Source organism: Protopterus annectens, chromosome 1.part2 (assembly GCF_019279795.1).
Source record: "Protopterus annectens isolate FY-2018-M chromosome 1.part2, PAN1.0, whole genome shotgun sequence".
Taxonomy (NCBI): Eukaryota; Metazoa; Chordata; order Ceratodontiformes; family Protopteridae; genus Protopterus; species Protopterus annectens.
The window spans coordinates 506,516,115-506,541,545 of record NC_056727.1 but is presented as its reverse complement, the minus strand read 5'-3'; the positions used below and the strand labels follow the sequence as shown (position 1 = coordinate 506,541,545).

Genomic DNA, 25,431 nt, shown 5'->3' with positions numbered 1-25,431 from the left:
TTGTAAGATCATAAATTTAAAATGATGTGTCATCTGTATCTGCTATATGCTTGTAAAATGCATTAGTAATAATTCTTCTGTGTATAGTCGAAAGATGATTACCTATTATTTCTTTAAACTTCCTGTTAGTCATTCCTACATAGTATGCCTGGCATATCTTACATTTGGCCATATTTTGTGTTTTTCTGTATCATGTAACTTGATTTTAGCTATTTAAACTATGACTGTTTTGTTACATATGCCAGAATGAAGCTTGAGAGTGAAAGTTTTACTTGTGTTTTAATAAATGTACCAGTGCTGACATCGTGGTTCTGGTAATTTTACTTTATTTTATTTTACTTGTTAACAGATTGGCTTTGCATGCTAAAGCTTGTGAGGTTGGAAGATTGGCATAATGGTTAAGGCATTTGCTTTATAGACACAAGGTGCAGGGTTTGATTCTCATATAAGGTAACTGGGTAGGCTTAAAATGGTTCACAGGGGCAGCTAACCTATTACTAATCTGTGAACCTATGAACAGCTCAGGTACTACTTGGAGAAAAGTAAAGCCAAAAAAAGACCAATTGGCACAATAATTAAGATATTTACCTACAAGGTTTGATCCTGATCTCTAATAAGAGCTTCATTGATTAAAGAGTTAAGAGTCAGCCTTAGTTAATGACTAAATGTCACCAATAAACCTGGTAACTTCATTTCATACTCCCTTTTAGTTGCCTTTTGAATATTAAGTACATTGTCTGGTGTGTCAGTACTGAATAACAGGATGTCATTACGGAAGTGTATAGACTGAAACAAAGTTAGGGGATCTTCAATCAGCAGAAAAAATAACTGTCACAGCAGTAAAGTACATTAAGAACACATTCATTCACAGTCACTATTCTTAAAGGCATGAAGAACCACATAACTTGTAACAACAGAAGTACGAACAAATTAGAAAAAATACATCTAACCACAGTATTTCTAAATATATTTTGTCTGTCAAGTACAACAGCAATACAACTAAGATATGAAAACAAAGAATATATACAGTGCATAAGATACTAACACAAAGTGTGTGTTCTAACTACAGTGTGATTTAAACAGTATCATCCTTCTTAGGACAATTACATCAGCTTAGCCCTTCCACAATCCAAATAACTTTACATCAGCTGCTTTAGCAATAGTAATACAAGTGGAATGCATTTTCTGAAACCACTCCTGCATGTGCAGTGACTACATTAAATTAATATAAGGTTAACTCAGCCAGCAAATTATTCTCTAGTCATCATACATGCCAGGCATTACAGCTTATTTTGTCAAAGACATCCTCACCTGTATATTCTTCTTTTAATGGGAAATAAGAACCACTTACCAGTTCAGGTAAAATAAAGAAATCTGGTAAGGTTTTGAATACATCTAATCCAGAAGGTATTGAACTTGCAGGAGTGCCTAAATGAGCTGTTGCCGCTGCTGCCGCTGCCGCTGCTGCTGCCATTTGCCCCTCTGTCTTACAGGGATCACTGACCTTCCAAGTGTTGGTTCAGTTGGGATTTGCAGTACACTGTTAAGTCTTGCATGTAGGTGTGTGATACACCTTGAAACTAATGCAGCTTGAACAACCTGTTCTTCACAACCACCCTTGTTCATCAGAACTTGGAACATATAATGAAAAAAAAAAACTTAATGATCAGATTGCAAAATGTAAACACAGACTGAATAAACATACCATTACTACATGGATAACAAGGGCTCTCATTCTTTCAATAGAACTGTCAACTGTGTCAGTGATATTCACTTCTACTAATATTTAGGCATTAATTATAAGGGGAAAAAAAGTAATTTAACACCATGCGAAAGTACAGTTATGTACACATCATAAATGTAGATGTTTGAGTGTATTCACTGTTGCAGTCATCACATTTGGGTTATATGCCTGCAGGTAGCCCTCAGATGGCCTGAATACCAGAGTCTCGGATTTCTGTGTCGGATGCTGTCGCTTCTTCCATGACGTCATGTCGTCAGGGGTATAAAACATGCAGCTGATGCCATTACATCTGTTTTTCTTGTCCCAGATGTCAGGTGGCCCCACAACAGGAACCAATTATATGGTATGGTACACCCCTATCAAAAAGCAAATACACAAGAAAAAATATCTATATACCAAACAAGAAGGAAAGGTAGAGGCAAGAGAAGTCCTGGGGCTGGAGGGAGGGTAACCAGGACTACAACAGTGAATACACTCGAACATCTACATTTATGGTAAGTGTACACAACTGTACTATGCACTTTGTGTTTCACTGTTAGAGTCATCACATTTGGATTGATTCCCAAAGCTAAGGAAGGGAGGAGGTAGTTAAAGAGCATTAGGGCCAGCTATTAAGCCCTGTAAGACTGCTGTGGCAAATCCAGCTCTGGATTTGGAAAAGATAGGCAGGTGGTAATGCTTGGTGAAGGTATGTACAGAGCTCCAGCTAGCAGCTTCCAGGATGTCCCTGGTAGGGACTCCACTGAGAAATGCCATAGAGGTAGATGCAGCCCTGGTGGAATGTGATCTTATCCCCTGTGGGGTAGGTTTTCCATGGTGCTTGTAGCAGAAGTGAATGCAATGGGCTATCCATTTGGAAATGGTTTGCTTTGAAATGGCCTTCCCCTCTGCCGTCTAGCAGCTGGTCAGATTTTCTGAGAGGCTTAGTCCTGTCCAGATAGAATCTAAGTTGTTTGTGCACGTCGAGAGAGTGCAGTATCTGTTCACCTTTGTTTTGTGGATTAGGGAAAAAAGTAGGCAAATGAATGGACTGGATTAGGGCCACACTAGACACCGCCTTGGGCATAAAGGAAGGATTAGTCCTGAGGGTAACCCTGTCCGTATGAAAGATAATGAAGGGATCCACTGCCATGAGGGCCTGTAATTCTGACACTCTTCTTGCTGAAGTGATGGCTAGAAGTAAGTCTGTTTTCCAAGAAAGGAATTTCAACTCTGCTGTTGCAGCTGGCTCAAAGGGGGGGAAGAGTGAGCTTTTCCAATACAAAGTTAAGGTCCCAAGCTGGAGTGGGAGCTCTCCTGGGGGGGGTCTTAAATTTTTGGCCCCTCTAAGGAATTGTTTTAGCAAGGGGTGAGAGAAAAGGGGTGGCTCAGTATTATGATATGCTGAAATGTTAGTGGCATGAATCTTAATTGATGAGAAGGATAGGCCCTTCTGGAGCATCTCTGTTAAGTACTCTAGAATATGAGGTATGTTGGGCACCATTGTGGCCATCCCCTGAGCCTGGCTCCAGGAGCAGTATCTTTTCCACTTTTCCGCATAGGATTTTCTGGTACTAGGCCTCCTTGCCTCCAGAATGACATCCAGCACCTGCTTACTGAGGGATGCTAGAGGAGAGCTCATGGAATTAGACAGGCTGCAAGGTTCGGGGTTTGAAGCTGAGGGTGCAGAATCTGGCCCGCCTGCTGGGACAGCAGGGAAGGGGTCTGAGGCTGGTGCCATGGTTGTAGCAGTATCAGACTGCACAAGAGGGGGTACCAGTGCTGGCGTGGTCAGTCTGGTGCAATCAGTATTGTTCTTGGCTTGTCCTGTTTGATCTTTAGTAGAACTTTCAAGAGGAGAGGCAGAGGGGGAAAGGCATAAACTGAGAGGCTTTCCAGGTAAAGGGCAGGGCATCAACTATCCAAGCTTGACTGTGGGAGTTCTGGTGCAGAATTTGTTCAATTGGTAGTTCTGAGGGGAGGCAAAAAGGTCTACCTCTGGGGGTCCCTCATTTGTTCCTCAAGAGGTTGAATATTTTGGGTTCTAGTTTCCATTCATGTGGGTCCATGAGATTTCTGCTTAGGTCGTCTGCCAGTGAATTTAGTTTGCCTGGCAGGAATTGAGCTTGTAGATGCACTTGGTAGCTCAAGGCTGTGCTCCACAGAGCCATGGCTAGTCTGCAGAGAGGAAAGGAGTGGGTTCCCCCCTGCTTGTTTATGTACCACATAACTGTGGTGTTGTCTGTCCTTACCAAAAGTTGGCCTGGGAGAATAAGGTCTTTGAAGGCTGTCAGAGCATTCTGTACAGCTAACATTTCTTCTTGGTTGATATGCAGGTGCATCTGTCTCGGTTTCCATTTGCCCTGAATGCACTGCCCAGCCATGTGAGCCCCCCATGCATAGTCTGATGCGTCTGTTGTTAGGGTATGGGTGGCAGGGGGTAGAGTGAAAGGAAGTCCCTTGTTGTGGTAGCAGGCCTCTGCCCACCAAAGGAACTCTGTCCTTAGACAAGGAATGATAGGAATCATTGTTTCCAGGTTCTGAGAATGTTGACACCATAAACTTTTAGATACCATTGGAGTTTCCTCATATGCAGTCTTGCATATGGAATTAACAGAATGCAAGAGGCCAAGAATCCCAGGGCTTGCAGTATTTTCCTTGCAGATAGCTGGGTTTTTGTGACCAATAGTTTGAAGTAGTTTGTCAAATAAACTTGTTTCTCCAGAGAGAGGAATGCCATCTGGGAAGTTGTGTTCAAGCTTGCTCCCAGGAATAAAATCTGTTGGCAGGCTACTAGGTGACATTTCTTTTCATTGATGGTGTACCCCAATGAGGATAAAAGTTTCTTTACAATTGCCAGGTGCTGTAATAGCAAGTCCTGGCTTTCTGCCTGAATCAGAAAATTGTCCAGATATGGGTATATTTGAATATTTCTCTGCTTGCAAAATGCAATGGCTGGAGCTTGACACTTTGTGAACACCCTGGGCACAGTAGGTAAGCCAAAGGGAAGTGTAGAGAACTGAAAGTGCATGGAGCCCACCCTGAAACTTAGGTATTGTCTGCAGGATTCTCTTATTGGGATGTGCAAGTAAGCTTCCTTTACTTCTAGGGTTGCCAGCCAGGCATCCTTGGTTAGCAAAGGAAGAAGCTGTTGAAAAGTCAGCATTTTGAATTTTAGAACCACCAGAAAGGTGTTGAGAATAGAGAGGTCCAGGATAGGACACCAGGAATTTTCTTTTCTGGGTACTAGAAACAGTCTTGAATAAAAACCTTGTCCCTTAGTTCTGCTGGGACAGGTTGAATAGCCCTGATACTGAGAAGGGATAGAACCTACTGTTGGGCCTCCATCCATTGATTTGGGGGGAGGTCTGGCCAACCATTTGGGGTTGGTAGTGTGTGGAAGTGGAATCTGTACCCTCGGGAAACTATGTTTAAAACCCATTTGTCCTGGGTAATGAGTTCCCAGTTTTTTGCATGCAGGGCGAACTTTCCTCCTAAGGGAGCAAGTAGTTAATCAGGGCTTGGAAGGGTTAAGGTTAAGTCATTGTGCCATTTTCCATAGGGGGTGGCTTACTACTCCCTGCTTTGGAAGTGGGAGCCCCCCATTGCTTAGATCTGTGTGTAGCCTGAGACTGAAGCCTTGGTGGTCTGCTGTTCCTAGGTTTGGACTGAGAAGGCCTGGAAGGGACTGGAAAGGATCAGTTCTTTAAAGGCCAATGCCTACTGAATCTGGGAGGCTGCACTTTTAGGAAAGGAGGTTTGCATAGATTTAGCCTTTTCCTGCATCTTTTTGAGGACTTCCTCTGCTGTGTTGCCAAAAAGGCAGTCTTTGTTTAAGGGTGCATCCAGTAATTTAGCTTTAACATGACCTGGCAGGTTTTGTTCCTTAAGCCAAGCATGCCTTCTAAGTACAGACCCAGAGACAGCAGCCCAGCAAGATACTTCTAAATTATGAAAACCACATTGCAAAGTATTTTTGCCTACTTGTTCTGCAGAATGCATTAAATCTTGCAAGTCTTTGCGTTCAGTACATTCAGGAATCAACATCATTTTCTGTTTAAGTAGTCCCATAATATGCTGCTGATACTTTAGCATATGAAACTGGCAATTTAGAGCCCTAATGGCCAAAGTAGCAGAAGTGTAAACTTTCTTACCTCATCTGTCTAAGACTCTAGAATCTCTATCAGAAGGGGTAGGGTTTTGGCAGCAGTAGCCTTAATACCTTTTGGTCCTTGGGAAATGGTCTGTGGATCCACAGTAAGATTCTTAAAGAGGAACTTGTGAGAGTCAGGTACTCTGTAGTACCTATCAGGTTTTTTTGGGAGCTGGAGGTAAAGTGTCTGGGGTAAGGCTAGAGTCCAAGAAAACATCATCTACAATAGCCAGAACAGGAGGGATAGCTAGAGGCCTGTGTTGAGGCAGGAGTAAGAATTCCCTAAGTCTCTTTTTGAACTCAGAATAGTCCTGGCTTTCCCAGCAGAAATGTTCCCTAAGGGTATGCAAAGTTTCACCAAAAGAAAAATCTTCTGGAAGAGAAGCAGAGGGGGATGGAATCCTCTGCATCAGAATCCTTATAAGTAGATAAGGGCAAATCTTGGTAATCAGAAGGAGCAGAGATATCAGATTCCTGATCAGAGGAATCAAAAGAAAATCGGTTCTAGGTCTCTTAGAGGGGGAAGGCTGGCTTCCCCTAATTAAGGTAATAAGGTCTTCAGTCATTCTAAGCATTTGTTTTTGAGGCATATTGGTCTGAGTCATCGGTTTGGTCATCGGTTTTCTAGGTGTAGTGTGAGTTTTAGGCCTGAGGAATTCGGTACTTCTAGTTGAAAACGATGCTGTTGGTTTAATATGAAAGTCTGTAGGCCTGAATACACCCTCAGAAGCTGGTGCCTGCACAGCGGCTCTGGACCCATCAAAGGTAGAGACATCCGCAGGTTCCATAGTCGAAGAAGCATCTCGCAGCATACCGGACTCCGAATGGGTCTCAGTAGAGGCCTGTGTATCTGTAGTAGCTGGTATCAGGGACTGCAAAAGCGCCTCACTGAGTACTGGCGGACTGGCAACTAGCTTAACAGAAGCGTCATCGGCAGTTTTGAACCTATGCGGTCTGTCTCTGTCTTTATCCTTACGTTTTTTCGGAAGATCGGTAGTCGGATGGCTTAACAAAGCCATTTTGGAGTACTGAGATTGAGAACAAAAGTATTTAGCTACAAAAATAGCCCAACGACGAATAGTTTGGGCATTGAACAAGGCACAAAACCGACAGTGAGGGACGTCGTGGTCTGGGCCTAAACAGGTGACACAATAAGAATGAAAATTTCTATGATGTATTTGCTTTCTACAGGCAAGACAATTGTTAATTTTTTCTGACATTGGTTAGAGCAAGAAACAAGGATCCCCAAGGGGGTACTTAGCTGTTTTGAAGACTTCGGGTGTGAAACTCGAAAATGGAAATTTCAGGAGTAGGCCGACTGGCACTTGCAAACTGCTTCTGCTTCGGGCACCGCACGGCAAGAAAGACTGATGTAATGGCGTCGGCTGCATGTTTTATACCCCTGATGACATGATGTCATGGAAGAAGCGACAGCATCCGTTGCAGAAATCCAAAGACTCTGGTATTCAGGCCGGCTGAGGGCTACCAGCAGGCAGATAACCCAAATGTGATGACTGCAACAGTGAAACACAAAGAACATCAGTCATTCAGTATAGGTCATGAGAATATCACATACTGCCCTTCACAATGATATAATTTAGCAAATAAAAGTTTAGCAAAAATGAGTCCATTACCTGAAAAAATAATCTATATGTTCGTCTTTCACAACAGTAGCTAGCTACTGAATCTAAATTCATAGGTTCATAGCTGATTACTAGGCTAATGGCAGAAGAGCCTTTACAAGCCTAGCCAATAATACTCAGGATATGACAGTTTTACATCTTAATTCCCCAGATATAGAATGGGGTAGTATGAGGGCAGTAGTTCTTTGGGTGTTGGAGCCCTGAGTCATTTTACAAACTGCCTCTGTCCATAAGAGAAATGGACAGTACCCTATAGTGACTTTACAGTTCCCCATCTAGTTATCCAAATTCTTTTTGCAGAGAGTGAGGGACAGGCTTTGTTTTACAAAGATGGTAAGTTTATTCCGAAGCTGAGGTAAACTTTGGAATATGAATCAGTCTCTCCAACAAGTTCTGTTAGAGTCACAAATAAGGTTCAGGTCCATGGAAAGTGTAACCCTCATATAATTTTTCTTGTGAATATATAATGTTTTCATCAGGGCTGGATTAGAGAATTCCTTGTAAGTTAGGCATAAGTCACCTTTCAATAAACGATATGAGATGGAGTAAAGCAATGGGGCCTTTAGTTGGTCTGCATAAGACACGTTTCATTCACTTTGTATTTTTTTAGTGAGAAACCTCTGGTGCCACTCCAATTTATGTAAGTGCCTGGTAAGGTACATGTAGAAGGGAGGATTGTACTTGATTATTGGCCTGATGAGGGCCAAGTACAATGGCACTATGACTTCCTTTGATCTTGATGCCATGCCTTTACTTATAAGTTGAGCAACACAGAAGGAGTTCCTCACTACCATATCTACCTGGTGGTCAAAGTTTAGGTTATTCTCTATCTGCTTTCCTAGGCTAGGTCCTTCACCACTAGGTCTACTTTTAGTGTGTGCTATCAATATTACAATTTGCACAGATATCTGATTTACCAGAGGGTATGATTATGCATTTTTTAACATTTAGTCTCAGACCATGATTTTGGCACCAGTCATTTTTAGGCCAGTTTGTAGGATGTCAGCATCATTTAGAGATACAGTGATTGATCCCAACTTACAGTCATCAGTGAACTTGGTGAGCCAGAGGCTCCCAACATTGGTCTTCACTTCAGAGAAGTATATACCAAACAAGAGGGATCCCAACACTGAGCCCTGTGTGATACCACTAGTAACAGATTTCTTATGGAAGTAGATTCACCCATCCAAACAACGTGCCCTGTCAGTGAGCCAGTTTGCTATCCATCTGACAGTGTAGGGGTTTAAGTTTATCTAGGATCTCTGAGTGGGGGATTGTGTCAAAAGCTTTGGCCAGGTCTAGATAAGCAGTGTGTGTACATTTGACCCTGGTGCCTTTCTCGAAGAAGTCCACCAGACTGAGCAGGTAAGGCCTCCCTTTGACAAAGCCAAATTGGGTCTGGTCCAGTGTTTGTAGATTTCCTATGTTGTTATTGATCAGGGCCATGATAATCCTCTCCATGGCCTTGCAGCTAAGACTGGTCAAGCTTATGGGTTTGTAGTTCCCTGGGTCAGTTGATGGGTCCCCCTTATTCAGAGGGATGACTGTTGCATTCCTCCATTCCTCTGGGACAAAGCCCATCTGGAGGAGTGGTTAAAGATGGTTTCTAGTGGCCCTGATAGATTCTGTTTTAAGCTATTTAAGAAGCATCCTGGAATATTGTCAGGACCCATGGATGTTGTGTTTTTAGCTTTAGCAAGCACACTAAGGACCTATTCCCTCATAATGACTAGTAGGAGGATGGCTGCAGGCATTTCTTTGAGTTTGGTAGGAGGTGCTGGAGGGGGGATAAGTTTGAAATGAACTTGATGACCATCAGGTTTGCTATAGCTTTGGGCTGGTTCTAAGCATTGCTATTCCCGATTAACTCAACACATTGCTGAGTGTTTCCTCTGAGGTTACAAACATAATTAAAAAAAATGTTATGGTTATATTTCACCTGGTAGGCTATCTTTGCCTCGTAGTTTGCTTTGACAGATTTGGCTAGCTCTCTAATTTATTTGTTTAGACTGCTGAGTGTCATTTTGCACTGTTTTGTCTGTTTCTTCTAGGCTTTGGAGAGGATTTTTTTCCTTTTGTTGAATAACCTATTTAAGATAGGAGTCCACCAGGGTAGTTTATTTTTGACAGTAACCATAGATTTAACTCAGACAGGTACTGCCTCCTCTATGCAGTTATGAATGTGGTTGTATAGGGCTTTTATGTACAGCTCAGAGTAGGCCTCAGAGTCATCTGGGTTTGGAGGGGCTTGGAAGTTTAATAAGCTGTCACTTAGTTTGAGGTAACTGACCTTAGCAAAGTTCTTAACAGTTTGGAATTTGATGAGGGCTCTAGGTTAGTTTTAATACTAAAGGAGATCATTTTGTGGTCAGATCTTACTAGGGAGGAGTTAATGCATGGGAGGAAGCAGAATTCCACCATGTTCATGAGTGCCAGGTCTATGATATTTGTACCACTAGTTGGGAAGCTAGCTTGTTGCTCCAGGGTGTTTGCATTGATGAAATCCAATAAACTCTGAGCAAGTGAATTATGGGTCATATAAATCTTTCAGTTTATGAAGGGGTAGTTGAAGTCACCGATAATTATGGTGTTGGGGAGATGGAGACAGAGGGGGGGAGAGGTGATGTTTACGTGAAAGCTAGTAAATAAAACTGCTGGATTTTTACCAACAGGAAATCAGTAAAAACCCATCTTACCTATATTCTATCAATTCTAAGTACCAGCAAAACAGAAACACTGAACTGAGATATTCTTTCACTGCAGAGCTTATCCTGGCTGGAAGAGTTAGGAACATGGGAACACAGGAACATCACGAGGTAAGCAATCACACAGACCATAAGAAGCCTAGCTATAAAGACACACCTAAATGTTCTTGCCAGTCTTTATGGCTACTTAACAATGCCCACCTCACAAATCAAGCAGTGCCATACACGATAACCCTCATGCAAATTCATGTCCACCCATCCAATCATCAAGATTAGCCATAAATGCAGACAAAGTTAGTACTTTGTTTAAGCTGTAGTGGTGACTTATACCATAGGCTGGGATTACTTCCAGACAGTAGCCTTTCCCTCCAGTGAGTCTTATTTGGCTGGTATAAATTTAGGTCCATAGTACATGTGCTTGCAAAGCCATATGTTTTGAGAAAAAACTGGAGGTCAAATAAAATATAGTCTTTCATGGCTCAAAAAGTGAGAGACAGGTTATCTCAGAGCAGCCAGTAGCTTACTGACTATAAGGTGAGTTCTGTTGGTCTGTTGGGGTAGTTGACAGATTTAAGGCCTTTGTTAATTAATTAATTAATTAATTAATTAATTAATTAATTTGGTTAAAAATAGTTGGGCTTGGATTTGTACTTACCAAAAGGAGGGTAATATATTTGATGATGGGTAAAATAAGGGACTAGTACAATGGTAAGATTACTTTTTTGGATCTTGAAGATACTGGGAATTAACTGGGTCATATAGAAGATTTTCTTATTATGGTGGAAACATGATGATCAAATGAGAGGAATTTGTCTACATAAGTACCCAGAGATGAGAACAGATTTTTCTTCTGAGCACTATTATGCTGCACTTTTTTTTTTTTTTTTTGCATTTCACTTAAGATTGTTTTAGTACACCAGGTACTTGCACATTCTAGCCTTTTTGGTGCAGTTTAGTATTAGTGGATGAGTGGATAACAGCACACAGCTTGCAATCAGCAGCAAACTTGGTCAGGGATATTGGCTTAGATGTCTGAAAAATAAATGCCAAACAAGAGACATCCTAGCACTGATCCCTGCACTGCCCATAAGTTATAAGTTTACATTCAGAGAGAGTACCAGCAACTTACTTGGGATCTGCTGGATAGCCATGTTGCAGTCTCATGGACAACATAAGAGTTTGTCTAACTTTTCAATAATACCAGCATGAGGGATAGTGTCAAAAGCTTTGCCCAGGTCAAAATAAGCAGCATGCATAGATTGGTGACTGTCCACAGCCTCTGGAATCTTTTCAGTGAAGTTTATTACATACAGAAGACAGGATCTGCCCCTTGCAAAACCAAACTGAATGAAGTCTAGATAAGTTAAGTTGCCTATGCCTGCATAAATAAGTTCTGCCATGGCTTCGCATATTAGTTAGGTGAGGCTGATGGGTCTGTAGAGGGGTCACTTTTGTGTAGTGGTGTCACATACAGGATCCCTTAGAATGACACCAGCTACTAGCCAATTATTAAAGACAATTATCTTGTTTTGGTAGCTAGGCACCATTCTTGGTGAAGGCAAGATACTACTAAAATCTAGTGCCTTTGATACATGCACATTCATTTCCATCATGTCTCTCTGCATGTCAATCTGGGTGGATTACCTCAGGCCATTCACTCCCACATTGTCCACCACTATGTCATTGTCACACTTGTTTGGTTGAAAGGACCTTCGGACTCTTGTGATATCACAGATCCTGGGACCATGCAAGCAATTTACAGTCACCCTGCTCTTGTCCAGTCTGCTGACTGTGAAATCTGTACGCTTAAATATAGTCGCCTATAACTATGACATGTCCCTGGGTGGCAACTGACTTAGTGGATCTTATGGGCTTAGGCTTGTTTTCCTGGTAACTCATGGGTGATCTTTGTTGAGATGTAGTATGTAGAAATGGAGAAGGAGTAGGCATTGCCTAGTGTGCGGAAGCTTTCAGGGTATGTTGTAGGAGGCTTTGACAATTTCCTTCTTTACAACCCCAGCATAAGTTCTAGGGTAAGTGATGAGTTGTAACTGATGTAGTGTTGTGGGTGTGTGATGCTTTCCAGGAGTGGGCTGATGCAAGAGGCTTGCCTCCATGTTTCATAAATATTCATCTCACAAATTATACTATCAATTGGTAGAAGCAACGAACAGTCAGTAAGCATAAAACAAGTATAACGCAGTTGCTACACAGCCTTAGAACACCTAATGCAATCAGATTGGCCACTGATGATGTGAGATCAGCCTGCTGAGGCATATTGCCAGTCAGTAGAGGACAAGGGCCAGTTGCAGTACTCAGGAGTTGGAGGGAGACTACTATAGGCGACCATTAAGATTTATGAATGAAGTGTTTAAGATGATACTTCAATGTTAGGTTAGATAGTGGCTAATCTAAAAGTACCTGGTGAAAATGTAGAATAAGTTTTTTTCTAAGAATCATAAATAGCAGTGATTAAACATAACAAAATATTCCACAGAGATCCAATACCTTATATAAATATAGTCACTCTGTACTAGTTATGACAAACAAGAACAATCATAATATAAAATGTGATTTACTGAAAATGATTAATTAAAAGAGGCACGCCCACATAAGAATAGTTTTAGAAATAATGAAATAGAAAAGTAAAATGTCAGATTTACCAAAACGTTCAGTGTGTTGCAATAGACGCAGAAAAAAACATAACTTCACACCTGCTGCTAAAATTAGGCCTAACAGTGCCCTTTCCAACCCTCTCATTACATATAGCATGGCACAAATCAGTAATTCCAACTTTCTTAATTTCCTTTAATGTGCTTCCTAAATTTATAATAAAAGTAATAAAATTAATGACACAGGTATAGTAACACTGTCTAAAGGAATTCCTATCAATGTAGATTATATAGTCACTATCTTACTTGCTCTTGAATTACCAATAGATTCTCTTGCAGCAGTATTAGAAACCATTGTGATTTATGGTGAGTTTTATAATTACAGCTTAAACAAGGATGAATCCTGTACTATTCCCCTCCATAGTCAATTAGCTAAGACCATATTTACCATTTTGATTCAAGTTAAAGTAATCTAAGCTTTAAATACTTAACATATTTTTTTTTATTTTATTACTCCTGACATTAAGAAGACTTTCACTACACCTGACTCAGACAGATGGCTTAGTTCCCTCTCTCACCAATGAAAATAATAACTATTCAGAACATGAAAGTTTTACTTCATATTTTGCATCCCTAGCAAACTCCCTCTCCTCAGTTATCCTTAAAAAGGGTCTGGTTTTCAAACATTACCAACTCTGTGAGATAATTTCCTGGAGGGGAGATATCTCAGAATGGCTAACAATGAATTAAGCCTTCCCCATCTCAGAAATTGGTTTTCATGCCCCCAGTTTCCATTTTGAATTGATTTTATTGGAGTCTTTGTATATTAGTGATCAAAAGGACAGGATCTATCCCTATACGCAGGTTAATACAGAGACCTGCTTTAAATCAACATCACATAAAACCTGTGGCATGACTCTCTTTCAAATTATTGCTCACCAACTGCCCAATAGGCTGAGGTCCTCCCCTCTTCGTATCTCCATTAAGGTATGTGCTTCTCTTAATAACATTCTAGCTTTTTCTCCTAAGATAGCTATAGGACCACTAGCAACTGGTAATCCTAATTTCACATTGTCCTTAATTCCAAACTGTGACTACTTGGTTAAGAACTACAATTATATATCATATCAGATATCACAAGTAATGCTTACTTAAAAAGCTTAGCTGACCTTAAACCACAGTTTACCCTCATAAAAGGGATATATTTATATATCTATAAAAATACTTAATTGCTAGTTATAACACAGTTCTGATAAAGTAATATTATCTTAGCCATTTAGAAGTCATCCTTCAGTGTAAATCCTGCAACATATTTGAAGTCAATTGGGCTCAAAATTTAATATTTTCCCCAAATTAATGAAAACTGTATAGACTGGTAAGAAGACTTGTCCAAAATGTGGACTTTTACGAGCAAATGTTGATCACAGACTACAGTTACTTTTAGTTTTGCAACAGATGTAGACTATGATTTGATGCACATTTGTGTCTCTCCTCAGTATGAACAATTTCTTCACCATTAACACTTGTTTACTTGGGACTGATCCATCTCTTTAAAATAAGATTCCAAAAAGAAATATGATTTCACTACACCCAAATAGAACTCACAGTGAAAATGAAATCAAAAAACAATAAACTGGGAGTTCTGACCATCAAGAAAGAATATTTTATTATAGCAAAGCTGTCAAGTACAAGACTCTTTTTCAGTGCAGTCACAGTACACCACTAACCACAAATTTAAATGCACAATAAGATCCAATAAAATTCATTTAAAATGTCTCGTGATGTAATTAGAAAAAAAAACTCTACACATCACAGGTTAGCTAATCAAATATAATTAAAACTATAAAATAATTATTTACAACATGTTTTGTTTCAGCTTCAGTATTGGCTTAACACTATTAATAGTGTTTAAACTTGGTATACAGTCAGTCCTAAAATAATTAATCCTAATTCAATATTTAAAATTAGATCACCTCCACATTTGTCTTGGGACAACCGCTGAATAACCTTTAATGTAAAAGAGTGTTCACTGACCATTTGTTCTAAGTTTTATATAATGCATTCATTTCTATGTGTCTCCATATCTATGAAAGATGAGAGCAAATTCTTTCTGTGAGTTTACAATTGATCTTTCCTATGTAAAATGATGGACATTTAACACCAGTTATAAGATAAACAGTAGAGCAAGTTGCCAAAGATCAAAACATAAACTCTTTGTTTGGAACAGGGTGTATAAAGTAGATACAGGAATCAGTCATTCACAATATTGGCAGTTATGACGCGGGGAATGTCCATATCCATTCCCAAATTACTTTAGCTGTCTAAAAGGCAAATCTTTATAACATAATTTTTGTTTCAATATGTTTTCTTTCTTAAAAGTAAAATTAGTTACAGGTCTGATAACTGATAATAATTTACTACATGAACTTAATATTGACCAGTTCTTCCATATAATATTCTTAATTTGAGATGTTCTTCTATAATATCTCATAACATAATTAACCTTTCTTGGAGACTTATTCTTATTCAATATATTATTTTCTGTCTTGTAGAAAAATGGTTGACCAATACTATTACATTCTAAAATCACTTAATCAGCATTAGCTTTGAATAAATCTGCATCATAGCCCCTTCTTAAAAAAATCTGTCATGCTGTTAATTTCTAAATGAAAATTAATATCTATAGTGTTCAGTCTAGTAGCTTTCAACAACTGACTTCTCACCATACTATTATAAGTATATCTGTCGCATACTTTGAGAGTATAAGTGCCTAGGAGCCGGGATTTATTTCTTATATATACTTGTTTCTATGTTTTCATTTATAATAGATACAGTCACTTCAAAATGTTGGTACTAGTTTTTGAGCTTAACATTTCAAATGATAAAAAATCAGTAGAGGCCTGAAATTCATTTATAACTTGTTGCAGCAACATTTCATTACCGGTCCAAATTAGAAAACATATCATCCACAAAACAATTATAGAAGGTTACATGTTTCCAGATCTTATCAGAGTTATAAATAAAGTTATTTTCCCAATTTGATAAAGCTAGATTCACACAAGAATTAGCTACAGATGTACTCATTGCACTCCCCAATTTTTGATGAAAAAGTTTATCACTAAATTTAAAAAAAATTATTAGTCAACACATTATCCAAAAGAAGACAAATAGTTTACTATTTTTACACAAGAGGTATCTAATTGTTTGTATGACATAGTCAATAGGTAAGAATGTAAATAAGGATTTAATATCCAAAGTAACCAAAATAATTTTATGTAAATTAACTCCTTCTGACCATAAATATAAAGAACTCAGAAAATCATTAATATCCTTTATAAAAGTTTTTTTGAATAATTTAAAAATGGCTTTAATGGATGTTCTAAATATTTTGGAAATAGCTGTTGTTACCCATTGGTTTTCTGATACCATAGGTCACATCAGGGGTTTAACTGGATCTTTATGTAACTTTGGCAGACTATATAAAACAGGAATTATGGGTATGAAAGTATACAAATATTTCTACATATCAGCTGTTATAACATTTTCAATAAATAAAACATATAGCAGACTTTTTATTTAATGTATCACACCATCAACAGAATTCATACTTTAACAAAAGATTTGTTGTCAGATAAAAAATGCATATATAACTATTATGTACTTATCTCAATCCATTAATGCAGTCATAGCTTCTTTATCATCCTGTTTAATTACAATATCATCCCTATTATACAGCTTCATTAAAGCTTACCTTTCCTTTGTGGTCAAACTAAAATATGTAGCAATTGGCTAGTTAAAATATATATCATAAATATGCTGTCCAAACATGGTATAAAAAGCATTAATAACAGGTGTATTGATGAGCATGAATGTACTGTTTATTTATTTATTTACTTGAAATTTGTTAACTGGGTTGGTCCAACTGAGCCAAAAGCCCATTTTCATTGGAGACTTGAGGAAAAAAGCCCCAGTATATTAAAAGCAATTATGAATGTACATTTAAGATAAAAACTAAACAGTAAGAGGCTGGTAACATGATCGTAACAAAGATTAGACATAAGTTGTATTTATTTTTTTAAAAGGCATTATTACTATTTACATTAATATCATCCTTAAACTTTCAAATTTAAATTTCTAACCATCTTAATTCCATCAATGAATTACTCAAATTCCTATCAGCAAAAGGAATGAACATGAGACCTTTACCTAAAATTTGTAACTCAGCTTCTAATGGGCTATAATTAGACAAATGTATAACTGTAAAACCTGCTCATCATGGATCTGCTTTGTGTGAAGGGGCCAGTATAGTCTATTCATTTTTCTCTTCCTCAGCTCCTTCTTTTGGTCCATGATTCCTCTTGTCTTCTCCCTTGTACTTTTATTAGCAACTGAAGAGAAATGTGTTAGGTTAGGGCTAAAAAAGCATTATCATTTGATAAAGTTACATTCTGCACTGTTATTTCAACAGAGGTATTAGTTTGCAGTGGACAGCTTATACCTCCCTCAGCCATACTCATAGAATCTATATGGTATAAAGTATCAAGCTCTCTAACAGCTTCAATGCAACCTACAGGATGGTTTGTGGGCATATTCACATGAAGAGTCTTTGCATAACCTCTGATTATGTGTTACATCGGCCAATGAAAAAGTTTAAATTGTTCTAAATCTTTAAAATCTTGCTGTAGTTTTTTTTTCTTCTTTGTTATAATCAACTTTTTTTCAAATAAAAGTCTTTCTAACATATTCTTGAATTCGTGTGATACAGACCTAAAATTAGCTGAAGACACAAATTTATCTTAATAAATTAATCTCATCCAATAAGTCATTTTCAGTTTTGAAGAAAAAAACAATTCTAAGATGGATATAATTATTACTTTACTTTAGATTTAGTTCCTGCCATTTTCTCAAAAGCTCAGGTTATCTATTACCATATGTTGTCATTTTGTTGGGATGAAGCCCTCTTGACCTTATACCCATTTCCAAATAGGCTGAGAAACTTAATCACTGACATTGTAAATGTTTAAAATTCTGTAGTTCATCTTCTAACAATTGTATATTTTTAATAAGTCAATATTGGCAGTAGTGTCTCTTTGTACCTTTGGTGTATCATCTGAAAAAAAAAAACAGCAGTGAATTGTCATGTATAGTCAACATGTTATTTAATATAATCCTGGAAGAACACCCAGGCTGCATTCCCAAAGAAGATGTGCTGTGTGAAAACCGGATAAAACAAAAGTCACACAATAAGTACAATTTCAACACGGCCAAATGGAACTCACACAGAAAATGAAATCACAAAACAAGAAACTTTGAGTTCCAACCATCATCAAAGAGTATTTTATTATTGTATTAAGTTCACTTACTAAATTATTATCAGTTATTAGACCTGTACCTAATTTTACTTTTAAGAAAGAAAAAAAAATCAAACAAAAATTATGCTATAAAGATCTGTCTTCTAGACAACAAAAGTAATTTGGGAATGGATATGGGACATGTCAGTGTTACGGCTGTCAATATTGTGACACAATTTATTCCTCTATTTACTTTACATACCCTGTTACAAAGAAAGAGAGTTTATGTTTAGAATGTTGGTAACTTATTCTACTGATAATGTAGTTTATCTTGACACTTGTGTTACATGTCCATCATTTTATATATGAAAGATCAATGGAAAGCTCAAATAAATAATGTGCTGTCATCTCTCAGAGATACAGAGACACACAGAAATGAATGCATTATATAAACACTTAGAAAATATAGGTAATGAACAGTCTTTTATATTTAGGGTTCTTCAATGGTTGTCCAGAAACAAATGTGGAGGTTATTTTATTTTCAATACCGAATTAGCTGAATATAGATTAATTAGTTATTTTCAGGCTGACTATACCAGGCTTAAACATTATTAATAGTGTTAAGCTAATACTGAAGTTAAACAAAACATGTTGTAAATAATTCTTCTATATTTAATTATATTTGATTAGTTTTCCTGGGCTGCATACAGTTTTTGTAATTGCATCATGTGACATTTTAAATGAATTGTATTGGATCTTATTGTTTATTTAAATGTGCGGCTAGTGGTGCACTATGAATGCACTGAAAAAGAGTCTTGTACTTGAAAGCTTTGCTATAATAAAATATTCTTTTTTGATGGTCATAACTCCTAGTTTGTTGTTTTGTGCTTTCTAAATAAGATTCTCAAAGAGATATTTGATGTTGAAGTCCTTTTGAAGCTTACAGACACTTGTTTAAAGCACCCAAGCTTGAGTCACAGCTGTTCAAAACAAACTAGTTCTGCTTGGGTCTCCCTAGAGTGAGTTTTTATATGATCACTACCTAATTAGTCTTGAGTAGTAGGAGATTGGTCCACCTCAGGGGAAAGAATGAGAATGGCATTATATTGTCCATGTATCATCTGCAAAGTAATGCAACAAATAATTGCCGAGCTGATAAACTATGACAAAAGTGAATTACAAACCTCTGACTCCATTCAGTTTGGATTTTTAAATTATAGGTAATGCCTATTAAACCTGTCTGATTTCTTTGAAAGACTCGCTGGCATCCTGAATAATGGTCTGACAGTCCGTACCATTTACCTTGTCCTTGCCAAAGCTATCAACATCATCCCTCATGTTGGTATCATGCATAAACTCTACCAGCTTACCATTAACCTGTATATCATCCACTGACTACCCAATTAGATTTCAGAAATAACTCACACTGTTATACTAGAGGGGTACCTCTTCTTGTCAGAAGAGTGTTATCAGTGGAGTTCTATAGGACTCTGTCGAGACCCATTTGTCTTTGGCATCTACTTCTCAGAAGCAAAGGCAGATATTAACTGGCTGTTGCTAAGTTTAATGATGGCTGCATACTGCGTTTAATTACCACATTCCCATAAGACACCCAGATTCCTGAGCAAGGCCTGTACCAGATAGCTGCTCAGAGAACTAGTCATAGGCTCACACTAAATGAAAAAAATGCTGTCAAGTTTCTTTGAGAAAATCACTCCAACAGCATGAAAGGATAAAACCCTGACTACCACACAGATGACTAGAATTTGATTAGTATCTTAGGCACCTGACAAAGAGACAGGGAGAATGGGCACCCATATCCTAGGGAGGAGTGACAGTGTTGGGTGTCACCATGTGAGTAGTGGCAGATGCCTGGAATCCTAAAGCATTAACTCAGGCCTAGTGGGTGGAGCAAACTGAGGAGGTGTGACCATCCTACAACCAAGGGTGGAACATGCATTGAGCATGACCTCTCATAGCCCATCCCAGTCAACATCTACACAGGAATGGTGTCAGTATGGGGAGACAAGGAGTTAGGCCAATAGGAAAAGTCCTTCATTGGATGGATAATGGCTACTCTGCCAAGCTCCTTACAACTGCTTTCCTGGCAGGAAATCTAATCATATGAATCTGAATGAGCATAACAGACCATCTCAGAGCAGGAGGTCTCCAAGAAGGGAAACCCTACTAGAATGGGAACATCAGGCATCCGCTGGAGTGGGACTTGCAAGTAGAAGACATTGGGTGATAGAGAGGGCTTGATGTTCAGCCACCGAGGAAGAAAAATAAGTTTCCTTTGGGAAAGACACTACCCCTCCTCTTACTACATTACTTGCACCCCTCACAGGAATTACATAATTATCAAGGACTTAGGTACCTATACTGATAATGATCTCGCTTTTGATTCCATGTTTTAATTATTGTCAGAAAGCCCTTCTACCCTGCCCAACTGATTGCAGGGACAACTCTCCTAGGTCCTCTATACTCTTCCCTTATTAAGCCTATACTATAATAATGCACATTTTGAAAGATTCCATGCTAAGCACTTTAAGCAAGAGGAAAGACCTCAAAGATTTTAAACTTAGTCAATTTCTGGATTACACACCCTAAGATACCCTGAAAGATTAAAGCTCCCGTCTCTCTACTTTGTCTCCTGTAGACTCCTCATGGGTGCTGTCTGCTTAGCTTTTCAAAAACTGAAAGTTCTGTCTTTATTTGGCCTCCTCCAGCTTCTAAATGACATTTGTGACAAAGAAATTTATCACCACTCCACAATCAATAACATGTCACCATTCCAGATTCATAAACTAGCAGATTCCCTTCCTCTGGAATAAACTCCCTCTACATGTAAAACAAAGTAACACCATATCTACCTTCACAAGTCTAGACATTTGGATCAGAGACTTAAAATTCACGACTGGGGTATATGGTGATAATCATTTTACCATAGGAATCAAATGGAATAGGGCGATTTAATTAGGTGTTTTGTTGGTCCTTTGGCTATTACCTTAGTATAAATCAGTGAACCTATAAACCTGTAAGGCTATGTGCTAATAATGAGCTTCATTCATCCTGTAGCCTTGGGTTTGCATCCCTCTGCATCTATTTTCCTACTGTGTGATTCTAAACAAGTCATTTATTCAGACAATGCTCGTCAGTCACTCCTGAAAAGAGGTAGTTGTGCCATGTAAGTTTTCCCAGTTAACAAATGCAATTAAAAAAAATCTGTGGTTTCTTTTAGCAAACTCTTCTTACCCCAATTTTGTATGCCTCTAAGCTCATCTGCTCCCCAGCTGCTCCATTTTACCTTTAGTGTGCCAGGCACTATCATCCAGGGCTGGCACTGAACCAATGGTGGAATTTGAAGTGGAAGTGGAGTGCAGCATCCCTTTGTGTCACATGTGCTGGCCCTGCATGCCAAGGGATTTTCTGATATGCTTTAACATGGAAGAGCTAGTGATGTCACTGCATCACCACATGTAAAATTGGGAAGCCCTGGGCACTTAAAATGATGACGTTAACAGCAGTCTGCCCTGTTATTATGGCACCTTCCTCATTACCAGGAATGTGTCCGTATAAGCAGAAACCCCCCTGTCGCAGAGCAGACAACCTGGCAAAGCTGTACCTTCCCATTATACCCATTCCCTGTGCCACTGGTCAATCTCATTTCATCCCGGCCATAGTCCAGGCCATAGTCCAGGCTGCATCGAGCAGAAAGCTCTATGTCCCAAGTCAGATACTGTTAGAACATACTAAGGAGGCTGACAGTGAACTCTTGTCTCTGATCATGTAGTATTTAAAATTTAATAAACTTTCAAAAGGATGACAAGTTCTGCCTTCAAGAATTCTGTAGATAAATGAGTCAGAAGAAAAGAACACTGTGACCTGCAGGAGGAAGGCAGCCAGAAAAGAGAAGTACAACCTACAACTAAAGTTACTATATGGACACCTGCAGCACAGATCTATACTAAAAAAGGCATCATTTATTCCAGACAGCAATTTACTGAAGATATAAATTGAGAAGAAGCATGACCTCGCAGTGAGAAACAGTATGTCAAGTACAAGCACAACGTTGCTTCAAACAGTACTACACCCAGGATTGTTCATAGATTCATAAATACGTACTAGGCTATTATTCTGCAGAATATTACCACCCTTGCTAAAATCCAGATGTTAGAATCAACCCCTGCACTTTGTATCTGTGACGTAAAAATCTTATCCATTATGCCAATCCTGCCCTAATAGCCATGTTTTGTTATTATTTAAATAAACTACATTTGGCATACTGAAAATATTTAAGGCGCCACAACACAAGGTTCTTTTCCAGTTATAAGACACTGAAGAAATTTAGTGGTGCTGATGCTTTGGTTTGGCTTAGACAATGTATAGTACATCAAGAAAATACAATCCAGAGCACCACAGAGAATGAGAAGTCCAACCAAAAAAATTATTTTGTAAAACCAGCTTTTAATCCTTAAAAGTATAAGCCCTTTCATTTTTGTACATCAAAAACTTCTTCAGATACATTTAAAAATCCAAACAGAACTGTTTAAATCTCCCTCCATGAAGTGAGAAACAAACCCACAATCCATTACATCAGCCAAAAAGCTAAAGTCAGAAATTTAAAGGCATATGCACACCATAGCAAAGGGAATATATACATCTCATTCTCCGTGGTGCTGTGGATTGTGTTTTCTTGCTGATTTGTTTGCTGGGGTCTGCCTTTTTCAATAATGTATAGTACATGCTGGAATGTTTTACTAGAGGGATAAATACTATTCTAGAGAAAGTTCAGTACAGTGAATTAGGAGTATTGAACTGATAAGATCAAGAGCTATGAGTATCTATAAATGAGAAAGAAAGAGAGAGAAAGAACAACAAACAGAAGTGTGTGTGTGTGTTTGAGACAGAGAGAGAAAGAGAGCAAGAGAATCCTAAACAAAACTGTGTGCACGTGCACGTGTGTGTGCGTGTGTGTTGAGATAGAGACAGAAAGAGAGAAATAAACAGGTGTGTGTGTGTGTGTGTGTGTGTGTGTGTGTGTGTGTGTTTGTGTGTGCTTGTGTGTGTGTGTCTGTGTTTGAGATACAGAGAAAGAGAGCAAGAGAACATCAAACAGAAGTGTGTGTGCACAAGCATTTGTGTGTGTGTGTATGTGTGTGTGTGTGTGTGTGTGTGTGTGTGTGTGTGTGTGTGTGTGTGTGTGTGTGTGTGTGTGTGTGTGTGTGAGTGTGTGTGTGCATGTGTGCGTGTGTGTGTGTGTGTGTGTGTGTGTGTGTGGTTGTGTGTCTGAGATAGAGAGAGAGAAAGAGAGGAACAAACAGAAGCATCTGCGTGTGCGTGTGTGTGTGTGTGTGTGTGTGTGTGTGTGTGTGTGTGTGTGTGTGTGTTTCAGATAAGAGAGCAACAAACAGAAGTGTGTGTATGTGAGGGTGTGTTGGGTGAGAGACAGGCCTAATGGTTAAGGTGTTTGCCTTACAAACACAAGGTGCAAGGTTTGAGTCTCACAAGGGATAATTGGCTAGGCTTAAAATGGCTCGCAAGGGCAGTTAACGTAGTACTAATCTATGAACCTATGAACAAACAAAAGTGTGTGTGTGTGTGTGTGTGTGCGAGAGAGAGAGAGAAAATGAAAAGAGAGCAACAAACAGGTGTGCCTGTGAGAGAGAGAGTGAAACAAAGAGAGCAACAAACTGAAGTATGTGTGTGTATGCAAGTATGCATGTGGTGTGTGTGTGTGTGGTGTGTGTGTGTGTGTGTGTGTGTGTGTGTGTGTGTGTGTGTGTGTGTGTGTGTGTGTGTGTGCATTATAGCACATGTGCTGTGTATGTCATGCACATAACTGTGTCTTGACTCTGCAAGCAAGATACAGCACTGTATGCCACTCAAAATACTGTATGCTAACAGTGGTTCTGACCATCCACTGTGCAGTATACCCAGACACCAGCACACATGTAGCATTAAACACTGGTCAGAATAAGATAAGGCCCTTTTCCTGTTCTAAACTGTGGCATTCTAAGCTCTTTCTTTAATGAACATAAAACACTTGATCATTTCTGAGCATGTACCATAGGTTGCTGAAATCACTCAATTAACTCAGTCCTGTGGATGAAATAATCACTTGGCTAGTTCAATGGCAAAACCTCAATCGTAACTGGGCAGCTTAGGAAAACTATTGCAAAATTACTGCAGTTTTGCTTTGTCAGTCAAAACACAGACTTATGGTTTTAGAAATCTATGAATCTCTTTTACTGTACATCAGGCACTTCAGATGTTGGATTCGTATGAGAAGTGAAACAGCAACTTCTTAGCTTCATACATCTTCAAGCTGTTTTAAATCACTCCAAGAAAGCAGGAAAGACTAGTCACAATTTATATTAGAAGTATTTACAGCAAAGAGCTGGTGGTGAATCATGTAAGCAAATCATTTGCATCAAAGCATATATGTTCATATACGTTTTATGTGTTCATCAGCAAATGATAAAATATTCTGGGTGAAACAAGCCCTCAAAAAAGAACTTTCATTCCTTCTTGTGCTTGAAGGTTTCTGGTCCCACACTAAAGATGCCAAACAATGCTCTTTAATGGTATCAGAATATTTATTTTTGAGAACAGTACTTTACAGTTGCAGATTTTCATTCTATTCATTGCTGAGCAGACAGCTGCAACCATCAGCAGTCAACACTTTATTTAAAGTTCTCACAATTTGATCTGGTTACCTTTGCATGCTGGGCAGAAATGTATGAATGCAGGTGTTTGCAGTCATGACTTTTGTGACTCCAGACATTTACGGTTGATAGGACTCTTAAAGGCATAACATGAAATATGATCTCTCTGGAATGCATTATGGCTTGTGAAACAAATATGATTTTGAAAATACACCTCAACATCTTGAGTAACTTAATGTTTATTGAAGCTATTAGCGTACCTTTCTTGGCTAAAGTTCAAATATGAATTGCTCTTTGCAGTTTAAGGCATGACAAAACTGCTGAGAGCATGCATTTCAACATCTTAGCACAAGAATTCTGGACAAAACCAAAAATAATGATACAAAGGCCAAAATCAGGGACAGATTTTAAAGTCGAGTGGCCTCTGAAAGACATGCGTTGAATGGGCGTGCCTTCCCTGAAGGTTGGGCGTCGGGCTGGCAACTCGGCACCATAAAAATCTACTGCCAATCATTAGCGGACCAGAGTTCCGCTGTGGTGACCCCTAACCGGGAAAAGCTGAAAAGACAAACAACAACAACAACTCATAACCATAGATAGTTGGTAGAATAACAAGACCTGCATTAGCATGCATTT

The 25,431-nt window shown here is 38.8% G+C and overlaps 1 protein-coding gene across 1 annotated transcript in view; it reads right to left on the bottom strand.

Annotated features, from left to right (window-relative positions):
- LOC122789865 (MAL-like protein) overlaps positions 1 to 1,611 on the bottom strand; it is a 348,307-nt gene extending 346,696 nt beyond the window's left edge. The window contains exon 1 of the mRNA XM_044057302.1: positions 1,352 to 1,611. Coding sequence (XP_043913237.1) covers positions 1,352 to 1,474 — 123 coding nt within the window. The 5' untranslated portion in view covers positions 1,475 to 1,611. The remainder of the gene's footprint in view (positions 1 to 1,351) is intronic.
- Between the last annotated feature and the right edge of the window lie 23,820 nt (positions 1,612 to 25,431).